Below are 20,510 nucleotides of genomic sequence, written 5' to 3' on the forward strand. Positions count from 1 at the left end.
CCCTCTCCACACGCCATGGACTCTGAGAGGCCACCCCAAGGCCTCTCCCCTACCCTGCCCTTTGCTCTCTGTAGGTCTAGCCCTCCCCCCCCACCCTACACTTGCAAGCAACAACGGGGGGACTTTCTGCTTGGTCACTGCCAGACATGCTCGTGCAGAACTAGAGCAGGGGGGAAGTGGGCAGAGGTGCAGGGAGAGGGGGCGGATGAAGGATACACAGAAGACTAGGCAGCCGTGGGGGAGAAATCCCGAGACCATGAAGAAAGACTCTCAAGAAACTGAGACAGGGCATCTTCCTCCCGGGGGGGGGGGGGCAGAGGCAGGAGAGCGTGTGCATAAAAGATGATGCATCTCAGGCGAGAAGACGGGGAGCTGGGGAGGGGTGCAGCCGGCCTCACCCCCGAGGCAGGAAGGGGGAAGGCGAGGCTGGGGGGGAGTGTGGGAGCACGGTGGCCTCTCTTGGAAGCAGCCTCACCTAAGGGAGAGCCCCCCATGAAGGAAGGCCAAGGGCTGAAACAAAATAATGAACACCGAGCACTCTGCAAGCTGGGGAGCACCACACAAATGACCACCGTTACCTAATCGTGATAGCATTTTTTTTAAGTTTATTCATTTCAAGAGAGGCGGAGAGAGCAAGCAGGAGGGGGGCAGAGAGAGAGGGAGAGAGAGAGAGAGAGAGAGAGAACCCCAAGCAGGCTCCACGCCATCAACACAGAGCCGGACACGGGGCTGGAACCCACGAAACGCGAGACCATGACCTGAGCCGAAACCAAGAGTCGGACGCTTAACCAACTGACCCCCCAGGCGCCCCTAAGTGTGATACCATTTGAAGGACACGTGGCAGTGCCTGTGGTGAGGACAGGTGGCGCCTTGGAAAGGTGGCCACAGTGAGCTGCAGAGCAAAACGAGCAAGTCACAAATTTTGCATTTACGTGTCCCAACTCAGAAAAATATCGCCAGCGTAACCGAGGCCTGGGAGACGCGATTGTGAACGACAACCTTTTTGCTTATCTGTATCTTCTCCGCCGGTCTGTTCAAGAGCATGCATCGTTTATAGGGTGGAAAACAAGCAGTTGCTTTGAAAAGGAGGCTTCCTGCCCAGGTGGCCGAGGTCCGGGGCTGGGGACGGGTGAGGTCAGACCCATGGGGCCCCGGCTCACCCTCTCCCTACTTGCTTGGATATCGCGAGAACTGACCCATACGCATCCTCCAAGAACCTTGCTTCCTCCGTGTTCTGGGCAGGACCAAAGTCAGTTTCCATGAATTTAGGATTGGTAGCCTGCTTCCGTAGCCCCAAGATGTCTTCTGCCTGGAAAGACTTAAAACAGGAGGGAGATGGGGGAAAGCGGACACTTCTTGGAGATTCCGGACAACTCTGGGCCCAGTCCAGGGGAGGCCAACAGCCCCCCCGCGAGCAGTGTCTTTGGGACCACAAAAAGTGAGGGCGCCTTCCCCTCCCACCCCGACAGGACCACCCTCCGTCTGGTTTCCCAGCCCCTTCACTGGGCAGACCCTCCACACCCACTGACCAACCGCATCTTCCCTTCCCCTCGGGTCCCACGCCCTGCCCAACCTGTCCCCCCGGACTCAGTGCGGGCCACCTCACCCCTTGAGGTCACCCCACACTCCTCCCCACTGGGACGCCCCCCCTCCTCCCCTTCCCAGCCTGGAAACACCCGCTGCGGTGGCCCCTCCCCCAAGCTGACCTTCTCCACTTTCTCAGGATAGCGTCTTAATAGCAATAACTCCTCACGCTGGCGAAGAACTTTCCGTTGCCAAAGAAAGAGAGACAGACAGAGGTTTTTGTTTGTTTGTTTTTTAAATGTGCTTCAGTGGGGATGGTGTCAATGATCTGAGAGGCCAGCTGGCCCGCCTCGGATGGCACAGCAGCTCCTGGAGGCCCAGCCTGCCAAGGGCTGAGAGCAGTCACCCTCCCTCCGTCCTCCAGTCCCCGTCTTTATCCCTGAAGCGCATCTTCCCTGGTGTGGAGGCCTCCACTTCTGGCTGCAAAAACCCTGATCCGCCCAAACCCGGTACAAACCCCACCTTCCCATCAGCCTCGACTCTTCCGGTCCTGCCAGCGTGTCCCCCCCGTCGCCTGGCCCGCGCTGCCCCGGGACTTGCCTCCGCGGGTGACCCCTCCCCGGCCCCCAGCCGTGTTCTGTGGCTCCTGTTCATGCCCTTCTGGCCTCTGCACCGGGCACAGTGTGCCCTGTACCTGCTGTCACACGACCCCGGTGCTGGGCGTCAGGAGCCAGTCCCTCGGGAACACACACACACACACACACACACACACACACCACGCTGTGGATTTCCACAGGCATCCCTGAAGGCAGGCAGAGGACCCTCCTGCTGTGGGAGGGGACACGCCTAAGGACACTGATAAGGCAGGAAGCAGCTCCCCCTCCGGGCTGTGAGAATGAGCGGCGAGGCTGGGGTTGTCGGGGCCTGGACGCTCAGAGGTGGGATCCAGCTCTCGGGGGAGGCGGTGCTGGGCAGCCTCAAAAAGAAGCAAAGAGGAAGGAGCGGGTCCTCCCCTGTCCCCGGCAGCAGACCTCACCGTGGCCCTGGCACAGGCCCGCCAGCAAGGAGCCCGGGAGTGCAGTTTGCAGTCGAAGCCCTGACCGCACAGGGCGGAGAGAACAAGGGACGGGTGGGGCTGGGAGACGGGCGAGTGGCCAGCGCCCTTGGCGGCTGCTACTCCCTCCGACGACCATCCCTCGAGTGCACTGAGCACGTCCTACGCGCCTCCACTCCGCACGCACTCTAACACACGGAACGTTCTGGGGGGCTTCATACCGTGGCTGACATCTTGCAGATAAGGAAACTGAGGCCCGAGGAAGTGAAGGAACTTGCCCAAAGACCCACGGCCAACAGCCGGGGGATTCAAAGTCCGAGCCATTCTCGTGTTTCCCGATGTGTCCCACTGCCCCCGGGGAAGGCGGCCAGGAATTCCTCACGGGCAGGAATGGCGGCAGGTGCCAAACCACCCGAGCACCTAGCAGATGCCGGACAGCCGGTGACGGGCCGCCTGCGGTGGGTGAAGGAGCGCGAAGATGAGCAAAGCCAGGCTCGCCCCGAGGGTCGAGGATCGTGCCGGATGGGGCGAGCGCACGCAGTGGCCCAGGACAGCCGTCACGGGGGGATGTGAGCACTGGAAGCGGACCTCCCACTCCCCCCATGGCTCCCCAGTGCCAAGATGGAGCTCCCCGGCTGGCGGCTCTCCCACTCCCTTGATGCTCGTTCACGCTCACTCGTGCCCCTCCCCAGAGGACCCTACAGCTCGAAGCCCCTCATCATCACCCATTCGCTCCCCCACCCTCCTCCACCCATCCCTGCTCATCTATCCCGAGGATCACCTGCTCACCCCTACACCCGCTCTCTCAACTACCATCCCCTCCCTGAAGCCTCGCTTGGCCTCATGCAACCTGGCACCAGGCAGAATGGCCCACGCCTCCCCACCCCACCCCCACGCCCACGCCCCCCATGCCTGGCTTCCTGGTTAGTTCCCGTGTCCTGAATCACCCGGGTTTGTTTACCTGTGTGTCTCCCCCACCCTCGTGTGTCCCCCGACCCGCCTTCCTTATCTCCGTAGCCCCTGAAACTCACACACACCAGCACAGAATAAGTTTTCGGTAGACACTCGGTGATTTACTTACAAAGCAGCTAAGGGCAGGGGCGCCTGGGTGGCCCAGCCAGGTAAGCGTCCGACTCTTTTTTTCTTTTTCTTCATGTTTATGTATTTTTGAGAGAGAGAGAGCCAGAGTGCAAGCAGAGAAGGGGCAGAGAGAGAAGGAGACACAGAATCCGAAGCAGGCTCCGGGCTCCGAGCTGTCAGCACAGAGCCGACGCGGGGCTCGAACCCATGCACTGCGAGGTCATGACCTGAGCCGAAGTCGGAGGCTCAACCAACTGAGCCACCCAGGTGCCCCTCATGACTTCTTGTCTTGTTGAGATGTGTTGTGTAACCTTATATTAGCGGCAGGTGTACAATGTAATGATTTGATATCTGTATCTATTGCAACGTGGTCTCCACAATAACATCCATCACCACACATAGTTACAAATTTCTTTTTCTAGCGAGGAGACCTTTTTTTAATGTTTTATTTATTTTTGAGAAAGAGAGAGAGTGTGAGCAGGGGAGGGGCAGGGAGAGAGGGAGACACAGAATCGGAAGCAGGCTCCAGGCTCTGAGCCATCAGCCCAGAGCCCGACGCGGGGCTCGAACTCACGGACTGCGAGATCGTGACCTGAGCTGAAGTCGGCCGCTCAACCGACTGAGCCACCCAGGCGCCCCTACGATACAGTGTTATTAACCACAGTCGCCATGCTGTACATGAGCCTCACGACTTACTTATTTTACAACTGGGAGTTTGTACCTTTTGACCCCCTTGGTCGTTTTGCCCAACCCCCACCTCTGCCAGGCACCAACCTGTTCCGTCTGTAGGTTTGAGGTTTGTTTTGTTCTGTTTAGATCCCACACAAAGCGAGATCATAGAGTGTTTGTCTTTCTCTGGTTTAGTTCACTTAGCCTAATGCCCTCCAGGTCCACCCATGTTGTTACAAATGGTAAGATTTCCTTCTTTTTATGGCTGCATAATATTCCATTGTGTATGCACGCCACACCCATCCACCGACATTTAGGTTGCTTCCGGGCCTTGACTATTGTAAGTGATGCTACAGTGAACGTCGCGGTACGGGTGTCTTTTCAGGTTAGTGTGTTCTTTCCTTGGGATAAATGCCAGAAACGGGACTGTTGGATCATATGGTAGTCCTAGTTTTAATCTTCTGAGAACCTTCCATAGTGGCTGCACCAACTCACACCCCCGCCAGCAGCGCACGAGGGCTCCCGGTTCTCCACTCCTCGCCAACACTTGTCATTTCTCGTCTATAGGATTAGCAGCCATTCTGACGGGTGTGAGGTGACGTCTCCCTGTTGGTTTTGATTTGCGTTTCCCTGATGGTTAGTGACATCGAGCACCTTTCTGTGTGTCTTCTTTGGGAAAATGTTTATCCAGATCCTCTGCCCATATTTTAGTCAGACTGTTTGGGTTTTATATGTTCTTTATATATTTTAGATACTAATCCCTTACCAGACATAGGATTTGCAAATGTTTTCTCCCATTCCGTAGGTTACCTTTTCATTGTGTTGGTGGTTTCCGGCTGTACAGAAGCTTTCTAGTTTGATGCAGTCCCATTTCTTTACTTTCCTGTTGTTGCCTCTGTTTTTGGTGTGAAATCCATAAAATCATCGCCAAGACTGATGTCAAGGAGCTTACGACCTCTGTTTTCTTCATGCCTTTAATCTCAGGTCTTTTTTCCGTTGTAAGTTAATTTTTGTTTATGGTGTAAGGTCAGCGTTCAGTTTTATTCTTTTGCATGTGGCTGTCCGGTTTTCCCAGCACCATTTATTGAAGAGACTGCCCTTGCCCCATTGGTATATTCTTGGCTCCTTTGTCATAAATGAATTGACCGTATGTGCCTGGGTTTATTTCTGGGCTCTATATTCTGTTCCATGGACCTATGTGTCTGTGTCACCGATGCCATACTTTTTTGATTACTATAGCTTTGTGCTATATTTTGCAACCAGGAATCGTGATGCACACGGCTTTGCTCTTTCTCAGGATTGCTTGGGCTATTCTGTGTCTTTGGTGATTGCACACAGATTTTATAATTGTTTGTTCTATTTCTTTGAAAAGTGCCATTGGAACTTTGATAGGGACTGCAGCGAATCTATAGATCGCTTCGGGTAGTACGAGCATTCACCTGTGACTTCTCATCATGGCCCGACCTGGATGCCTCCCAAACTGAACTCCCCCCTCTTAGCCTCCACTCCCGTCACCCCATCAGAGTACAGCTCTGTCCCCTGAGGTCCTGGGGGAAGCACACAGCACATGCTCTGAATCACCAGGTCCCTTCTGAGGTCCTACTTACCTTAGGACGCAAGATCCTTGAGAGGAGACGACAGGTGCTAACATTTGGTGTATGGACTAAATCGGGTCCCATCAATATTCATATGTTGAAGCCCTAACCCCCTGTTACTGTATTGAGAAAAAGGGCCTTTAAAGAAGGAATTCGGGTTAAATGGGGTCATAAGAGTGGGGTCCTGATTTGATAGCACTGACGTCCTTATCAGAAGAGGAAGAGACAGCCGAGATATTCCCCCAGCCCCACCCCTGCACGAGCACAGAGGAAAAGCCAAGTGAGGACGCAGCGAGAAAGCAGACATCTGCAAGCCAGGAAGAGGGTTTTCATCAGAAATCAACCCTGCTGGCACCTTGACCTTGGAATTCCAGACTCCAGAATTGTGAGAAAATATATTTCTGTCGTTATGCCCGCAGACTGGGGGTTTCACTGTGGCAGCCCAGACTAATACATCTGGGGCCTCAGAGAAAGGGATCTGGGGCTGGGGGGCGGGGGCACCACCACACAAACCGTCTAACACACATGTTCTTGAGCCCTTCCTGATATCTGCCCGGTGGTCCCCAGACCCCCGCCTGCGCAAGCCCGGCCAGGGGGGGAGACCTAAAGTCTGAACTTGTGCCCCAGCCATGGCGTGGCAGTGGCCAGAAGTGCCCATCACAGTGCCAGGAGCTGCAGGAAAGAAGGGAGGGAATACTTGAGCGGCCCCTACGTATCAGACAGACCGACTGCTGGCTCGGTGCCCATTTACTGATGAAATCCCACGGCCACCCTTCCAGAGAGGTCTTCTTGCCCCATTTTCCAGATGAGGCACCTAAAGCTTGGAGGGATCAAGCAACTTGCCCAGGCTGACCCAGGCACGAGCGGGGGTGGGCGATGAGACGCAGGTAAAGGGGAGAGACGGTCACAGCCTCAGAGGCGCTAAGGCTTTTCCGACACGGTCTACCCGACCAAGTGTTGAGGCCCACCCGGGGGCCGGTCTGCATTTGGACAGAGCTGGGTCCACTGCACCTGCGTCCACCAGCCAGCGCCTCTAGCCGGGCCCAGGCCTCCAAAGAGCGCGGGAGTGAGTCCATTTGAGAGGTGAAAAATGCTTCCCTTGCGATCATCACAAAGCGCACCAGAACGGGGGGGCAAGGTTTCCAGAACTGGGCTGTGCCGAGCAGAATTCCAGACACGCGGCGGGACACAGAGCAGAGCCCTGCCGTTTGACCGGGTCGTGTGGGGCTCGCCCCCACCGCCCGGTCATCACAGCAAAGTGAGGGGTCTGGGGAAGAGGCCGTTCGGGCACCTCTCGGCCTCACTCCCAACCCCTGGGGCTGGGACCGAGGGGAAGGCGATAGCGTTTCGGGAAGGGGAGAAGGCCTTGGAGTGTGTGCACGTGCGGGCCAGCGGGGACGGCGGGGACAGCGCCCCTGCCCAGAGCTGCTGGCCAAGTAGCTCTTCCGGCTTCAGGCCAGGTGTCCAAACTCCTTCCTGGGCACAGGGCAGCATTTCATCCGGCGGCACGAACTGCTGCGGGGGGGCCCCCCAGCCAGCCCCCGCTCCGCCCCGCGCACCTCGCCGTTTTCCTTCTTATACGCATTCGCACACACCCGTGCCTCTTCTAGAAACATCTCTGCCCACCTTCCTCCCCCCACTCACCCTCCACGACTCAGCTCCTCCTCCTCCTCTTCTGATACCCGCCCCTGCACACACGCGCACCAGGCCGGCCGGGCACCCGTTGCACCAGCCCGCGCCAGTCTCTCGCCACCAGAAGAATCTGTTGGCAGGCCCGTCCGCCCCACCTGGCCTCTGGAGGCAAGATCCTTTTTTTCCCTCTGGGTTCCCGGCCCCAGGAGCAGTGCCTGGCACTTAGTCAGGGACTGTTGGCTTAAACCGCGGCGAAATGGGTGAGAAGATCTAGTTTCTGATCCCAGCTTCTGAGACATCTGGCCACGGCACTTCTCTGAGCCTCAGTTTGCCCTTCTGGAAAATGGGCGTAACATTCCCCGTCCCTTTGAGGATCAAATGAGAGAGAAATGGGATTGGTCCTCTGGTGTGGAAGGAGGTGTCGGCACAGCGCGAGTTTAAGACAACAGCTCACCATGTGACCGGGAATCACGACCCGCGGAGTTGGAGGAAAGTCTTCCTCCCTCCTCCAGGACGGCCTGGTCTGGCCCTAATCCAGCTTCGTTGGCTGCTGGAAGGTGAAGCCAGGCCCCTCCCCTCCACCACCGGTCTCGCAGATTCCATATGACCTCAGAAAGTCCTTCCAGAAGTCTGACCCGCATCCTTCCGTAGCAGCCCTGCCTCCCTCCACTCATATGTCCTAAGAGCAAACTCCAGAGTACAAACCTCCGAGGAGCCCAAAGCCCAGGCACCTAATTAGAGCTTATCCTGCTGAGGTTGACATCCACAATTGCCACTGCTCGTAACAGAAGCTGAGAGAGAGACAGGGAGAGAGAGAGAGAGAGAGAGAGAGAGAGAGAGAGAGAGAGAAGGGAGTCCCAGTCTGGAGTGAGGGGGTGGAGGAAGAAACAGGCGGTTTCAAGGTCAGACGACAGTAAGGACCTCCCAACACCCAAGCCCAGAATGACACAAATACCGCCACACCACCACCAGGTTCAGCTGCCTGGCTTCCGGGGGAGGGACAAGTGTCTTACGGCTTTCCATGACGTGGGTCCCCTGCCAGGGCTAGGGCTGTGGGTGAGGCGACATTTCCTGCCGTCGGGGGCCGGGTGACGGAGATGAGTTGCTGAGTGTGCACATCTCCGGGGAGCACATACACATCCCGTGCTCCGGGGGCTCCCTTCTCAGGCTGCCCCCATGGAGCCCCCTCTGGCCCAGATATGCCCCCAAGGTAAGTGCGAGGCCGGGGTCCGTGAGGGGAGGGACATCAAGACCCCCTCACCCCTGCTGTCCCCAGGCCAGAACCTGCAGGGCCGGCTGGCAGGGCGCCCACAACCCCCTCTCCTTGGCCGGGGCTCCAGTCCACTCAGCCCGGGGGGGAACACAGGTAGCAGCGTCTACGGGGTGCTTCTTAGAGAGGACGGGTGCAGAGGAGAACCCGGGCCAGGAGGCAGGCGGTCCCGGGCCATAAAGACACGGCTCTGCCCTGAGGAGATGCGCCACCCCCCACCCAGCACTGTGGCACTTCCGGACCATCAGGAGGCCCCCTGGCTTCCCAGTCCTGTCTCCCTGGCCGGTGGGCACCTCCTTGTCTCCCTACCCTCCCCCACCTCAGAGACCCCCTGTGGTCCCGCCTGCATTTCTGCTCCCATGACTGTCCCCGTCCGTCCGTCCTCCAGATCCCTGGTCAGAGGCACGCAGGGCCCTCGCTGAGAAACCCCAGCTTCCCTCTTTGCGCTAACAGGAAGTCGCGATGCCCCTGCTGCTGCCTTCAACACCTTCCAGAGGGTGGAATTGCCCCGCAGGAGCCGCTGCGGCCTGAGCGTGTCTCAGGGGCCGGGGCTCCGGGCCCCGAAGGCTGAGGAGGCCCAGCCCAGCCCCAGGGTCCCCGCTGTCCGCGCCGTGGTGAGTGGGAGCCAGGCTGACACATCTTCCTCACCGGCTCCCATCCCCCCAGTGACCTGGGGCCACCCATGGACGGGGGAGGGAGAGGGGATGGGGAGCACCTCCGTCATGCTCATGCGCTATATTCCCCCCTCACTGTTCCTCTGTCCCTGGGAAGCTCGGCCTGAGTCCGCAGGTGGCCAGGGTGCAGGGAACCGGGTCCCGGAAACAGGCATCCGCGTCTCTGGCCGTGGCCTCCGTCCGCCCGGCGCATCTCTCTCTCAGTCCCTCTCACCCACCAGGACATTAGGAAATCCTCCCCGCGCACCGGCCCAGCCCCTCCTGCAGGAGACCGAGCCCTCCCTCCTTCCATCCTCTGGGTTGGCCAGTAGCATCACCTGCTTTCATCCCCCACGGGCCAGGGAATGACTTCCTGGTCTTCTCGAAGGTCTCACATCCGTTCATGCACAATCCGTCAGCTCCCAGCTACTGGATGAGAGGCCCTCGGGGCCGGAGGGAAGGGGAAGGAGACCCTCTGGAAACCAAAGCGGGTGTTGCCGAAGGAGAGTGTTACGCTAGGCCTTGAGAAGCACTTTCTGGGCGATCACAGCATAAAATAGGCAGCGGGGATAGAGAGCAGGGGTGAGGATGAGAAAGTGGAGGCTGGCCTGGAGTCGGGAGAAAGCCCACTAATCGCGGCTACTTCGTCCTCCTTGAACCTTCCCCTGTTCCAGGCCTGTCCTCAACCCCCAGGGCCTGCCTCCAGCCCAGACACTGAGAAGGCTGAAGAGGTGCCTGGGGAAGGCGGCCAGTCCCTGCAGGCCGAGACCCGGGCTTGGTTCCAGAAGACCCAGGCCCACCGGCTCCTGCAGCGCGGGGCAGCCCCCCCCTGGTTCCACGGCTTCATCACCCGGAGGTGAGTCACGGGGAGGAAACCGGCCCCGAGACGCGCGGGACGTGCGCCGGGCCCCGGGCGGTCGGGAGTCCATGGAGGCTACAAGTCCACGGATGAGTCCTGGAGGCTCCCAGGCCATTCTCTAGGGCATCTGTCCTGGGAGGGGGGGCTCACTGGAGAGGCTGCAGCCCCCCCACTTTGTGCCTCAGCCTTCTGCCCTCGTGGTTCCCCCCCCCCACCCCCACCACTGTCTCCCAGGGTCTCAGCCTCTCCAGCCTCTGTTCTGCCTTCTCTCCCCCCCCCCCAGGCCCTCCCTCCTCAGTTTCTCAACTTTGCCTCTCCTGCATCTTTGGGGGCCTCCTCCAGTTCAGCTGGTGACTCCTGAAATCTACAAGTCTGGGGGCGCCTGGGTGACTCAGTCGGTGAACCATCTGACTTGGGCTCAGGTCACCGTGGCTCATGAGTTCGAGCCCCGCATCAGGCTCTGTGCTGACAGCTCAGAGCCTGGAGCCTACTTCAGCCTGTGTCTCCCTCTCTCTCTGCCCCTCCCCCACTCGTGCAGGCGCTCTCTCTCTCTCTCTCTCTCTCTCTCTCTCTCTCTCAAAAATAAACATTAAAAAAACATTGAAACCTACAAGTCTGTTACCACCCCACCCCAGCGCCTCCAGGCTGCCCTCCAGGGTGAGGCCTGAGGAGGATGCAGGGCCGGGAGTTCCCTCCCCCACCGCCCCCCCCCCCTGCCCCGGGCGGGACGCCGGCCCGTTTTCTCCAGTCCCTGGCGCGTGGGAGCAGAGCCGCGTCCTCTCTGCCACCTGCACCCTTCTCCCGCCACTTCCGCCTGCTTGGCTGGGGGCTGGGGTCGCCCTCGAGAGCCGGAGACAGGTGTGAGGCTGACGAGCGTCTCCCCCATGGCCCACAGGGAGGCCGAGAGGCTGCTGGAGCCCAAGCCTGAGGGATGCTACTTGGTGCGGTTCAGCGAGAGCGCCGTGACCTTTGTGCTGACTTACAGGTGAAGGGCAGGGTTCGCGCCAGGTGGCCCAGAGGCGGGGCTTCGGCGGGGGCGGGGCGGGCTGGGTGAGCGGGTCCGATGGAGAGGGCAGGGGCGGGAGGCCGGGCCTGGGTGGCTCTGACCCCACGGGCACCCGCCAGGAGCCGGACTTGCTGCCGCCACTTCCTGCTGTCCCAGCTCGGGGACGGGCGCCACGTGGTGCTGGGCGAGGACAGCGCCCACGCACGGCTGCCGGACCTGCTGCGACACTACACCGTGTGCCCGCTCAGTCCCTACGGGGAGACGCTCAGCGAACCCCTGGCCCGCCAGGTACGCCCGGACCCTGGCCCCGGGGGACCCAGGCTGCAGGAGCCGCCTCCTCGGGACCCACGACCCAGCCATAGGTCCTTTGCCCACGTGCGTCCCGGGGAATCCCTTGGAGAAGGATGAGTGCTGGAGGAGGGTCCCCGAGGGACAGCAGGCACAGGGGTCCTTGGTGTTGTCAAGGGCCTATTTACTGAGCTCCTGGCTTGCACCAGCTGCTCACAGGCCCTGAAAATAGAACCATGGACAAGGCAGAAGGGCCTCAAACCCACAAAGCTCACTTAGAAGCAGTAAGGACGGCTACACCACAGCAATCGGGTGCGATGAGAGGGGACATGCAGAGTGGGGTGATCCTGGGCTCACTTGGGGGGGACCGTGTCAGGGAGTGCCTCCCTGAGGGGGCTCAGGCAGTTCCGGGGACCACCGTGTGCCAGGCCGCGGCCTGGGCACCGGGAACCCAGCAGAAAAATCCAGCAGAAACAAAGTGACCAAAACGGCCCTGCCTTCTGGAACTTCCAGTCTAGCGAGGAGATAGTCATCACATAGGACAGAGAAACAGATCATCCATAATATGTCCAGTAGGAGAAATGCATGCCAAGAAGACAAGCAGCAAGGGGACCTGGGGGGCTCAGTCGGTTAAGTGTCCAACTTGGGCTCAGGTCATGATCTCGCTCGCGGTTTGTGGGTTTGAGCCCCGTGTCAGGCTCTGGGCTGACAGCTCGGGGCCCGCAGCCTGCTTCGGATTCTGTGTCTCCCTCTCTCTCTACCCCTCTTTCTGTCTCTCTCTCTTTCGAAAAAAAATAAATACACATTAATAATTTTTTTTATTTAAAAAAAAAGACAGGGCGTAACAGGGTGGGGGCTATTTTACGGAGGGACATCAGGTCAGGCGGCTCTGGTAAGGGGACATTTGAATGGGGCCTGGATGAAGTAAGGGAAGGAGCCATGCAGACAACTAGAGGGAAAACATGCTAGGCAGAAGGAACAGCAGGTGCAAAGGCCCTGAGGTAGGAGGATGCCTGATGTGTGTGAGGAAGAGTGAGAACAGTCAGTGAGGTAGGAGGTGAGACCAGAGAAGTGAAAGAAGGGGGCCCTGCAGACTCTCATACAGATTTCGGATTTTATGCTGAGAGAGGTGAGGTGGCACCGAACAGTTACAACCTGAGGAGTGACACGAACTGGCAAGTTTGGGGGGGGGGTATTCGGGGACCAGACGGAGGCCACTACAATCCTTCAGATGAGCTGAGGGCAGCCTGGATGAGGGGGGTAAGAGGCTGAGGGGTGAGGAGGCGGAATGCAGGGTGCGTTTTGAAGGTGGAGTTGACAGTTTTTGCAGGATTGGTTGGGGAGCGTGAGAAGCCTGCGTTGTCTCTGAGCAAACCCCGAGAGGCCGGGGCAGAGCAGGAGTTCAGTTCCACCTGCACAGTTTGAGACCTTGATCTACATCCAAATGGGGATGTGGAGGGGCGCCTGGCCGGCTCAGTCAGTGGAGCTTGTGACTCTTGGTCTTGGGGCCGAGTCCGAGCCTCACGTTGGGCATAGAGTTTACTTTAAAAAAATGGGGAGGGGGGGCGCCTGGGTGGCTCAGTCAGTTAAGCGTCCAACTTCGGCTCAGGTCACGATCTTGCAGTCTGAGTTCGAGCCCCACGTCGGGCTCTGTGCTGACAGCTCAGAGCCTGGAACCTGCTTCAAATTCTATGTCTTCCTCTCTGTCTGCCCCTCCCCTGTTCACATTCTATCTCTCTCTCTCAAAAATAAACATTAACAATTTTTTTAAAAAACTTAAAAAAATGGGGATACCGAGTAGGTGGTTGAAATACGTGGGTCCAGAGTTTGGGACAGAGGTCTGGGCTGGAGATAAACACCTGGGATTCATCAGCATCTAGAAGGACTGATTCAAAAAGCCTTCAGGGGGCGCCTGGGTGGCTCAGGAGGTTAGGCGTCCAACTCTTTGATTTCAGCTCAAGTCAGGATCTCACGGAGTCACTGAGATCAAGCCTGAGTCAGGCTTGTAGTGACAGGGTGGAGCCTGCCTGAGATTCTCTCTCCCTCTCTCTGCCTCTCCCCACTGGCACTCGCATGCTTGCTCACTCTCTCAAAAGAACTAAACGTTCTATTCTGATTTTTTTAATGTTTACTTACTTGAGAAAGAGAGAGGAGGGGAGGGGCAGAGAGAGAGAGACACAAACACAGAATCCGAAGCAGGCTCCAGGCTCGGCACAGAGACCGACGCAGGGCTCGAACCCACAGATCTCGAGATCATGACCTGAGCCGAAGTCGGACGCTCAACTGACCGAGCCCCCCAGGCGCCCCAGAAATAAATGTTTTAAATATTAAAATAAACAAATAAAGCCGTCAGGAAGGGTGAAATCTCACTAGAGAATGAGCAGAGGTGGAAAAGAAAGGAATACCCAGTCTCCAGCACTTAGAGCTTGCACAGATGAGGGCAAAGCTACAAAGAAAATTGAGATGGAGAGACGGGGGGTGGGGGGGTGGGGGGACCAGGGGCGTGTGATGCACTGGAGGCCAAGCAAAGAGAACGTCTCAAGGAAGAGCCGTGCAGGTGGGTCCCATGTTGACCACTGGACTTAGAAGGAGCTCCCTGGTGGCCTGGACACAGTTTCTCGGGGCCCCGACTGGAGTCAGTTCAAGGAAGTGTGCCCCATGGGCCTGCGCCGGGCGGTCAAGTCCTGTGTGGAACTTCACGGGGAATGGCAGAGGCCGTGACCCCCAGCAGTGGGAACAGGGTGCAGGCGAGTCTGGAGGTGAGGGAGCGAGCGGAAGCTGAGGACCCAAAGGCAGAGCTCTAGGAACCGAACCACCCACCGGCACTCCCGCTCTCTGGACTTTGGACTTCATCTGGGAGTGACGGGTGGCCACCGAAGGATTGCCCCCGGGGGACTTCTTTAGCTCAGGCTGCCCTCCGAGAGAAGAATGGGTTGGCAGGGCAAGATGAGACAGGGCAGGACCTGGGAGGCCGGAGCTGGTGAGTGGCTGCGGCATGCAGAGAGGGGCGCACATGCGGAGATGCTGAGGCCGTGGAAGGAGCAAGGCCCGTGCTCCATTAGGTGTGGGGGGTGCTGGCTCCCAAAATGCTGTCCCAGCAGCAGGGTGGGGGTGCCGCTTTTTAGTCATAAAGGGAATGCAGAGAGAGGAGGGGGCCGAGGCAGGGAAGGGGGATCCTGATGTGGATCCTTGAAGCCTGCAGCGCTTGAACACGCACTTGGTGGATTGCAGAAGCATGAGACGGGCTGTGGCCTAAGCCTCTCAAAGCCGTGGGCATGAGGAGAGCCCGGGCTCTTATGCACCCAGGGCTGAACTGCTGAGCTAAAGCACAGCTGCCATGGGAGGGAACCTTCCCACAGTAAGACGCATCTCCCTGGAGGCGGTCTCCCTGCCCCTAAAATACATAGCTTAAACCTCCATAAAGTACTCCTCCGACACCTGCAGAATAAACACAGGCACGGCAGTCTCCGAGGCTGGAAATTTTCAGGCTAAAGACTTGTAAAGCCTTGTTGCATTTTTGCAACCACAGGCACAAATGGAGACGGGCCTGGCCCTGTGTTCCGGGCAGAGTTAACGTCAATGCCAGATACAACCCGTGACCAAAGCTACTTTCCCCCTGTTGGACCCCTTGCCATCTCCATTCCCTGTTCCTCACCCAGGGAACCCAGCCACCCAAATTTCTGTGCCCCTCCCCCCCACATCCTCCACTAGCACCTGCCCACCCACCAGCCCGCCATCCCTCGGGCACCGAGTCCCTGAGGTCTCCTTCTTTCCCAGCAGACTCCTGAGCCTGCAGGACTCTCCCTAAGCCTTGAAATGCCAGACTCGGGAACAAAAATCCACCCTCAGTACAGCACCATCCTCAAAAAGTCGCTGAACGCAGGCCCCACGCAGAAGGAGGGCGCCCGGGAGCGGAAGGAGGTACTGCGCTGGAGGGGTGCCCCAGGGGAAGGGGGGGTCGGGGCAAGGGAAGGGAGCGGCGTGGGGGCGGGGCCTATGGGCGGGGCCCGCGGCTGTGGGCGGGGCCTGCAGGGCCCAGGCTGGGACTCGGGCCCCAGCCTCCGCCCGCCTGGGTTGCTCTAACGCCCCCTCCCCCCTCCCACCCCACCGCGGCCTGGCCTTCTCTCCCAGCCTCCCCAGCCGCCCAGGCCCAAGCCTCCCGTGCCCGCCAAGCCTCAGCTGCCCCCCGAAGTCTACACAAGCCCGGCCCCGAGGCCCCGCCCGGCCCCGCCCCCCAAGCCCTCCAACCGCATCTACCACGAGCCTGACGAACCCATCGCCTTCTACGCCATGGGCCGGGGGAGCCCCGGGGAGGCCCCCGGCAACGTCTATGCCGAGGTGGAGGTGCAGCTGGCGCCGGGGGCTGGGGGCCCGCCCTGCGCCCTCGCGCACCCTGCCCTGCGGAAGTGCCGCTCCAGGCCTGTTCCCCGAAACCAGGTAAAGGGGTGCCCGGAGAAGGCGGGCCGCAGGGGGCGGGGGCGCCCGAAAACCAGACTGAGGACGGTGGCAAAGGTGCTCAGGTGGATGCCGGGGTCAGGGTGAAGTCAGAGGCCTCAGGCGACGGGGGAAAGGCAGAGCCTGGGGCTGCCAGCGGCCCTTTCCCAGGCCCAGAAGTGGCTCCTACCGGACGGCGTCCCCTTTGTCAACCCCTCCACTTCTCGGAGGAAATAGGGACTCGGGCCCCGCCTCAGCCTTCCCGCCCTCCACCCCACCCCCAGCCTGCCTGTCTCACCCACCCAGTGCCTCCCACGTGTTCCCCACTGTGCCCCGAATCTTGACTCCAACCATCATCCCGTCGTCATCCTGGTTGGAACTCGGGCCTCTCCGGCCCAGGCTCCCTCCCCCCAGCCCCCCCAGCCCTGCCATTCTGAGTCCCTGGTGTCAATTCAGAGGGAGCTCTGGGGAGGGCCACCTGCACCCCTGCCCCTCCACACACCCCTCTCTCCCTCCTCCCTCCCCCACCTCCCTGCCTTCTCTGGGGGTCTCAGTCCAGGGCCGTGTTAGACCTTCCGGCCACTCCGGCCACTCCGACCTGGGCCTCTGCCCCCTCCACAGGCCCCTCCCCACCCTCCCTGCTGGTGCCCCAGGCCTGCCTCAGCCCTTGAGCCTGTACCCCCCCCCCGCATCCCCCGCGGGGGGTGCTCCTGCTCAGCCCCCAAGAGCCCCACGGCCTCCTGAACTCAGCATAGCAACCGGCTCTCACCCTTCTCCCCAGATTGGCCCTCCTATACTTCCCATCGGACCGATGACTCTCCAGCCTCCCGACTGTCCAGGCCAAGATCCCAGGGCTTCCCTAGACACCCCCTCCACACCACTACTCCTCATAAGCCACGGATTCCTGCTGGGTCCCTTTCCCCAGTTTCAGCCCCATCGCCCCTCATCACGATCTTCCAAGAGCTTCTTAACTGGTCTAACCACCAACCCTGCCACTTCCGATCCACTCTGCCCCAAGGAAGCCAGAAGGGTCTTGCTTAATCAGTCCGTGTGGCCCTCCACACTGGTGGAACAGAGGACCTCCTCCTCAGCCTTCCCACCAGCTGCTGTGGACCTCCAGAGCTAGTCCCGCCTCAGACCTGGTCATCCTTCCGGCCAGCTGGCCTGCTGCCTCCTACGCACTTCCCTGACCCCTCTACAGAGGCATCCACTGTGCCTTCCAGCACCTGCCACTCATCACCTGGGAAGCTGTCTCCCCTCTTCCCCCCCCAGAGTGCACGCTCCCTGAGGGCAGGGGCTGGCACTCACTCAGCTGTGTCCTCAGCTCCCAGCACAGTGCCTGGCACAGAGCAGGTGCTCAGGAAATGGTTGCTGAAGGAATGAGAGGGGGTGAGAGCCTCTTCTCCGCAGGCCAACATCTGTTCCGACCAGACGACCAGACAATAGCCCTTGAGGTTCAGGTGAGCCTGAGAGGCGGGAGGGTAGAGGGTGTGACCTTGGGATCGCCCTTTTCTCCGCAGAATCCAGCCAGCCAGCAACTGCATTCTGAGAACTCTGTGACCGGACAAGGCCCTTTCGTGCCCCACCAGACCCTGCCCCGCTGGGGGCACACCCTCCCCCACAAGCTTTCTAGACAGAGGACGGAGGACAGAAGCCAGGCGTTGCTTCCCCTGGGGCCCCCTCAGTAGCCCGGTGAGTCTGCGCCGGGGGAGGACAACCCGGGACCCCAGGTCCAGAGACCTTTGCACGCGGGGCACGTGTGCACGGAACACACCTTCTCAGGAAATGTGCACGGAACACACCGTGGGCGATCAGAGCCAGAAAGGGCCTCAGCCACCATCTATCGCAAAGATGGCAGAATGGTGTCATCTTGCGTGCCAACTGCAATCCATTGGTCGTGGCTGCCTAGGGCACCACGTTGGGAAGGATGCTAAGGTCAGGTCTGCACTCAGCAGAAAAGGGCACCGTGATTGATTAGTGATGTCTGCTACGGGCAGGGAGGCAGGAGCAGTGTCTCCTCTGCCCTTACAAATCTGGGCCAAGTTCCTCACTGCGCAGATGAGGAGACAAAGCCAGAGAGGGATAGCGACTTGGCCGAGGCCAAGGCCCAGAACCCAGGCTTCCTAGTTACCCCGTTTTGCACTCTGTTTCTTACCCCACATGCACTAACTCTTTTCCACAGGAAATGTCAGAGATTTCCTCAGATGGGAAACCTGGCTACTTCTGAGAATTCCACTGCATGGGGGCCTGGGTGCCGGCTCCCTCCCCCAAATCGCAGCTTAGCCATGTTCCCTCGACAGGTCTGCCCCCCTCCGCCCTGCAAAGAAGCCTGGAGTTCAGAGGAGCAGATGGCGAAGTCCCTTCCTCGTAGGGGCACACCCACTGGTTCCCTCCCCAGAGTCCCTGAGAATCCGGTGGCTCAGTGATCTCAGTGATCGGTGGTCCTCTGCGGAAGTGGGCGAGGCCGCTGGGCAAGGGCGGCCGCTGCCGCCCGCTGCCTCCCGCTGCCTGGCTTCTCCTGGAGTCTGATTTCCTTGGCCCTCTGAGCCTTTGAGGTCTGGGCCCTGGTCCAATGCTGCTGTTGTCTGAGGAATGGTTTGGCGAGAACAGATGTTAGAACTTGTTTGTTGATTCTTGTCTGGCTAATAAATCATCGCCAACCACCTCTCCCCACAGGGATCCAAGTAGCGCACGCTCCTTCTGTCTGTCTCGGGCTCCCTCTCTGTCCTATTGTGGAGGGCAGGTGGTTCGAGCACCACTGCAGTGGGGGGGAGTGGGTCTGGGGGTTGAGAGACACCCGGGCAAGGGTCACAAATCGGGGGGCCGGGAGACTCCCGGGTAAGGGCCCACGGAGTGTTTTGTTCTTAGCAGGGCCGGGCAGGTAGCAGGGGCAGAGGGGTGGCTGCGTCACTTGGGGGTGCCAGGAAATAAAGGGGGGCAGGGGGGAGAGCGGTTGAGGGGTAGGCCCTGTACCCCCTTCCCCAGCCCCCCTGCCAAGCACAGGCCTGGGGAGGGGAGCGTGCGTTGGTGACCTGTGTATGTGAGCCCCTTAGGAGGATGGGGGGCCCTGCAGTGGCGCTAAGGATCTCTTGTGTCTTCCCAGCCTCTTGGGCTCAGGCCTTGCCTCAGTCAGGACCCCATCCTGTCCCCTGCCCTCTTGTGAGGCTTCCTCTCCACTCCACCTCCCCACCCAGACCCACTCCGTCCCTCTCCCTCTGCCCTCTGCCCCTGCACGGCTCCACACCCTGGGCTTCAGCCTCCTGGAGGAATCTGCCGCAGGCCACGTTCTTCTCTCAGACTGAGGGCCCTCTGAGGCAGGGCTCTGGGGACTCCGGGGTCCCACCGGGGCAGCCGTTCTTACACTCATTCCTATGGGAGTTTAGTCAAGACAGTGCCCATCAGGGTCCCTCCTCCCGCCAAAGGCCCCACCGCCCCCCCCACCACCTGCCAGGGGCCCAGAAACCCCCCAGACCCGTCCCCAAAGCGGTGCTCCCTAGGCCTGGGCGCCGCCTGCCGCAGCCACACCCCACCCCCGCCCCCCAGCCTGGCACGGGCACCACCTCCGGTGACTGGTGAATTCTCCCCCTTTGCAGCCAGTGCTAATCAGCTTAAGGAGAGCTTCTGTTGCTGAGTCAACAGGGTTGGGGTTCCACTCCCTTCTGTCTGTGCCTCTCCAGAGCAGGGGGAGAGATGCCGAGGGAGGGGAGGGGAGGGCAGGGAGCAGATGGCTTTGCCGAAATCTGGGAGGGAGGCTGAAAGGGCAAGAAAGGTCTTGGATTAAACTTCGGGGGGGGGGGGGGAGAGGGCTTCTGGCTGACTGGCTGACTCCGGGGCTGGGGGAGCCCCGCGCTGGGGGAGGCCGCAGAAGGAGGGGAGGCTCACTGCACAGCAGGAACTGGAAGTCGAGTCTGAATGTCCAGGGTGAGGGGTGCGGGGGGGGGGGGGGGGGGGAGGGGAGCAGAAATGCCTAGTGACCCCCCGGGTGTCCCTGAAGGAACAAAGCAAGAGGGGACAGGGCCGGCCCCTGCGGAGCTCGCCCTCCCTCAGCAGGTGGGGTGGGAGGATCCCTAAGGCGGACGTGGGGAGAACCCTGGGTCTCTGTGCGAGCTGGCTGGTGGCCTGGGTCCTGTGCTGGCTGGTGGCGAGGCAGCCTTTCGAAATGGAGAGAATGCTTCCCTGTTTGCAGGCGAGGCTGCGTCAGGATGAGGCCGTGCAAGGGAAGGGCGCAGTGAGGCAGGACTGCCTGGGCCCCGGGGAAGCCAGGCCCTTTGTGGCTGGTTTCTGTGTGTTTGCTGTTTGTTGGGTTTGGGGTGGTTTGGTTTTGTTTCGGTTCAACCCAATAGGAAAGTGAGGTCTAGAGAGGGGAGGTGACAGGGAGCTGGAGGCCGTCACACCCAGATCCTGCTATCCTGGTCCAGTGCTCCCCTTGTATCAGGGGCCCCTCCG

The 20,510-nt window shown here is 60.0% G+C and overlaps 1 protein-coding gene across 2 annotated transcripts; it reads left to right on the top strand.

Annotated features, from left to right (window-relative positions):
* The first annotated feature begins 8,641 nt into the window (after positions 1-8,641).
* On the top strand, positions 8,642-18,748 carry SH2D2A (SH2 domain containing 2A). Of its 2 annotated transcripts, none has more exons than XM_047092991.1 (9): positions 8,642-8,764; positions 9,278-9,438; positions 10,152-10,333; positions 11,232-11,321; positions 11,462-11,630; positions 15,408-15,551; positions 15,762-16,067; positions 17,585-17,756; positions 18,365-18,748. In XM_047092991.1, the coding sequence occupies exons 1-8, from the start codon at positions 8,731-8,733 to the stop codon at positions 17,750-17,752; spliced, it is 1,254 nt and encodes a 417-aa protein (XP_046948947.1). In that variant the 5' UTR covers positions 8,642-8,730; the 3' UTR covers positions 17,753-17,756; positions 18,365-18,748. The 2 variants fall into 2 exon arrangements, with proteins under 2 accessions (XP_046948947.1, XP_046948948.1); XM_047092992.1 differs by having other exon boundaries at positions 15,411-15,551.
* The last annotated feature ends 1,762 nt before the right edge of the window (positions 18,749-20,510 follow it).

The sequence above is a fragment of the Lynx rufus genome, unplaced genomic scaffold (genome assembly GCF_022079265.1).
Source record: "Lynx rufus isolate CCGP_SWC_20201006 ecotype Redwood Valley unplaced genomic scaffold, mLynRuf1.p SCAF_31, whole genome shotgun sequence".
In the NCBI taxonomy this organism is placed as follows: domain Eukaryota; kingdom Metazoa; phylum Chordata; class Mammalia; order Carnivora; family Felidae; genus Lynx; species Lynx rufus.

Bases quoted from the DNA above. Each gene is read 5' to 3' on its own strand.
- SH2D2A (XM_047092991.1), top strand. From the start codon at position 8,731: ATGGAGCCCCCTCTGGCCCAGATATGCCCCCAAG. The intron at 11,631-15,407 runs GTACGCCCGGAC...CTTCTTTCCCAG, and splicing joins GCGAACCCCTGGCCCGCCAG to CAGACTCCTGAGCCTGCAGG. The intron at 16,068-17,584 runs GTAAAGGGGTGC...TTTTCTCCGCAG, and splicing joins GGCCTGTTCCCCGAAACCAG to AATCCAGCCAGCCAGCAACT.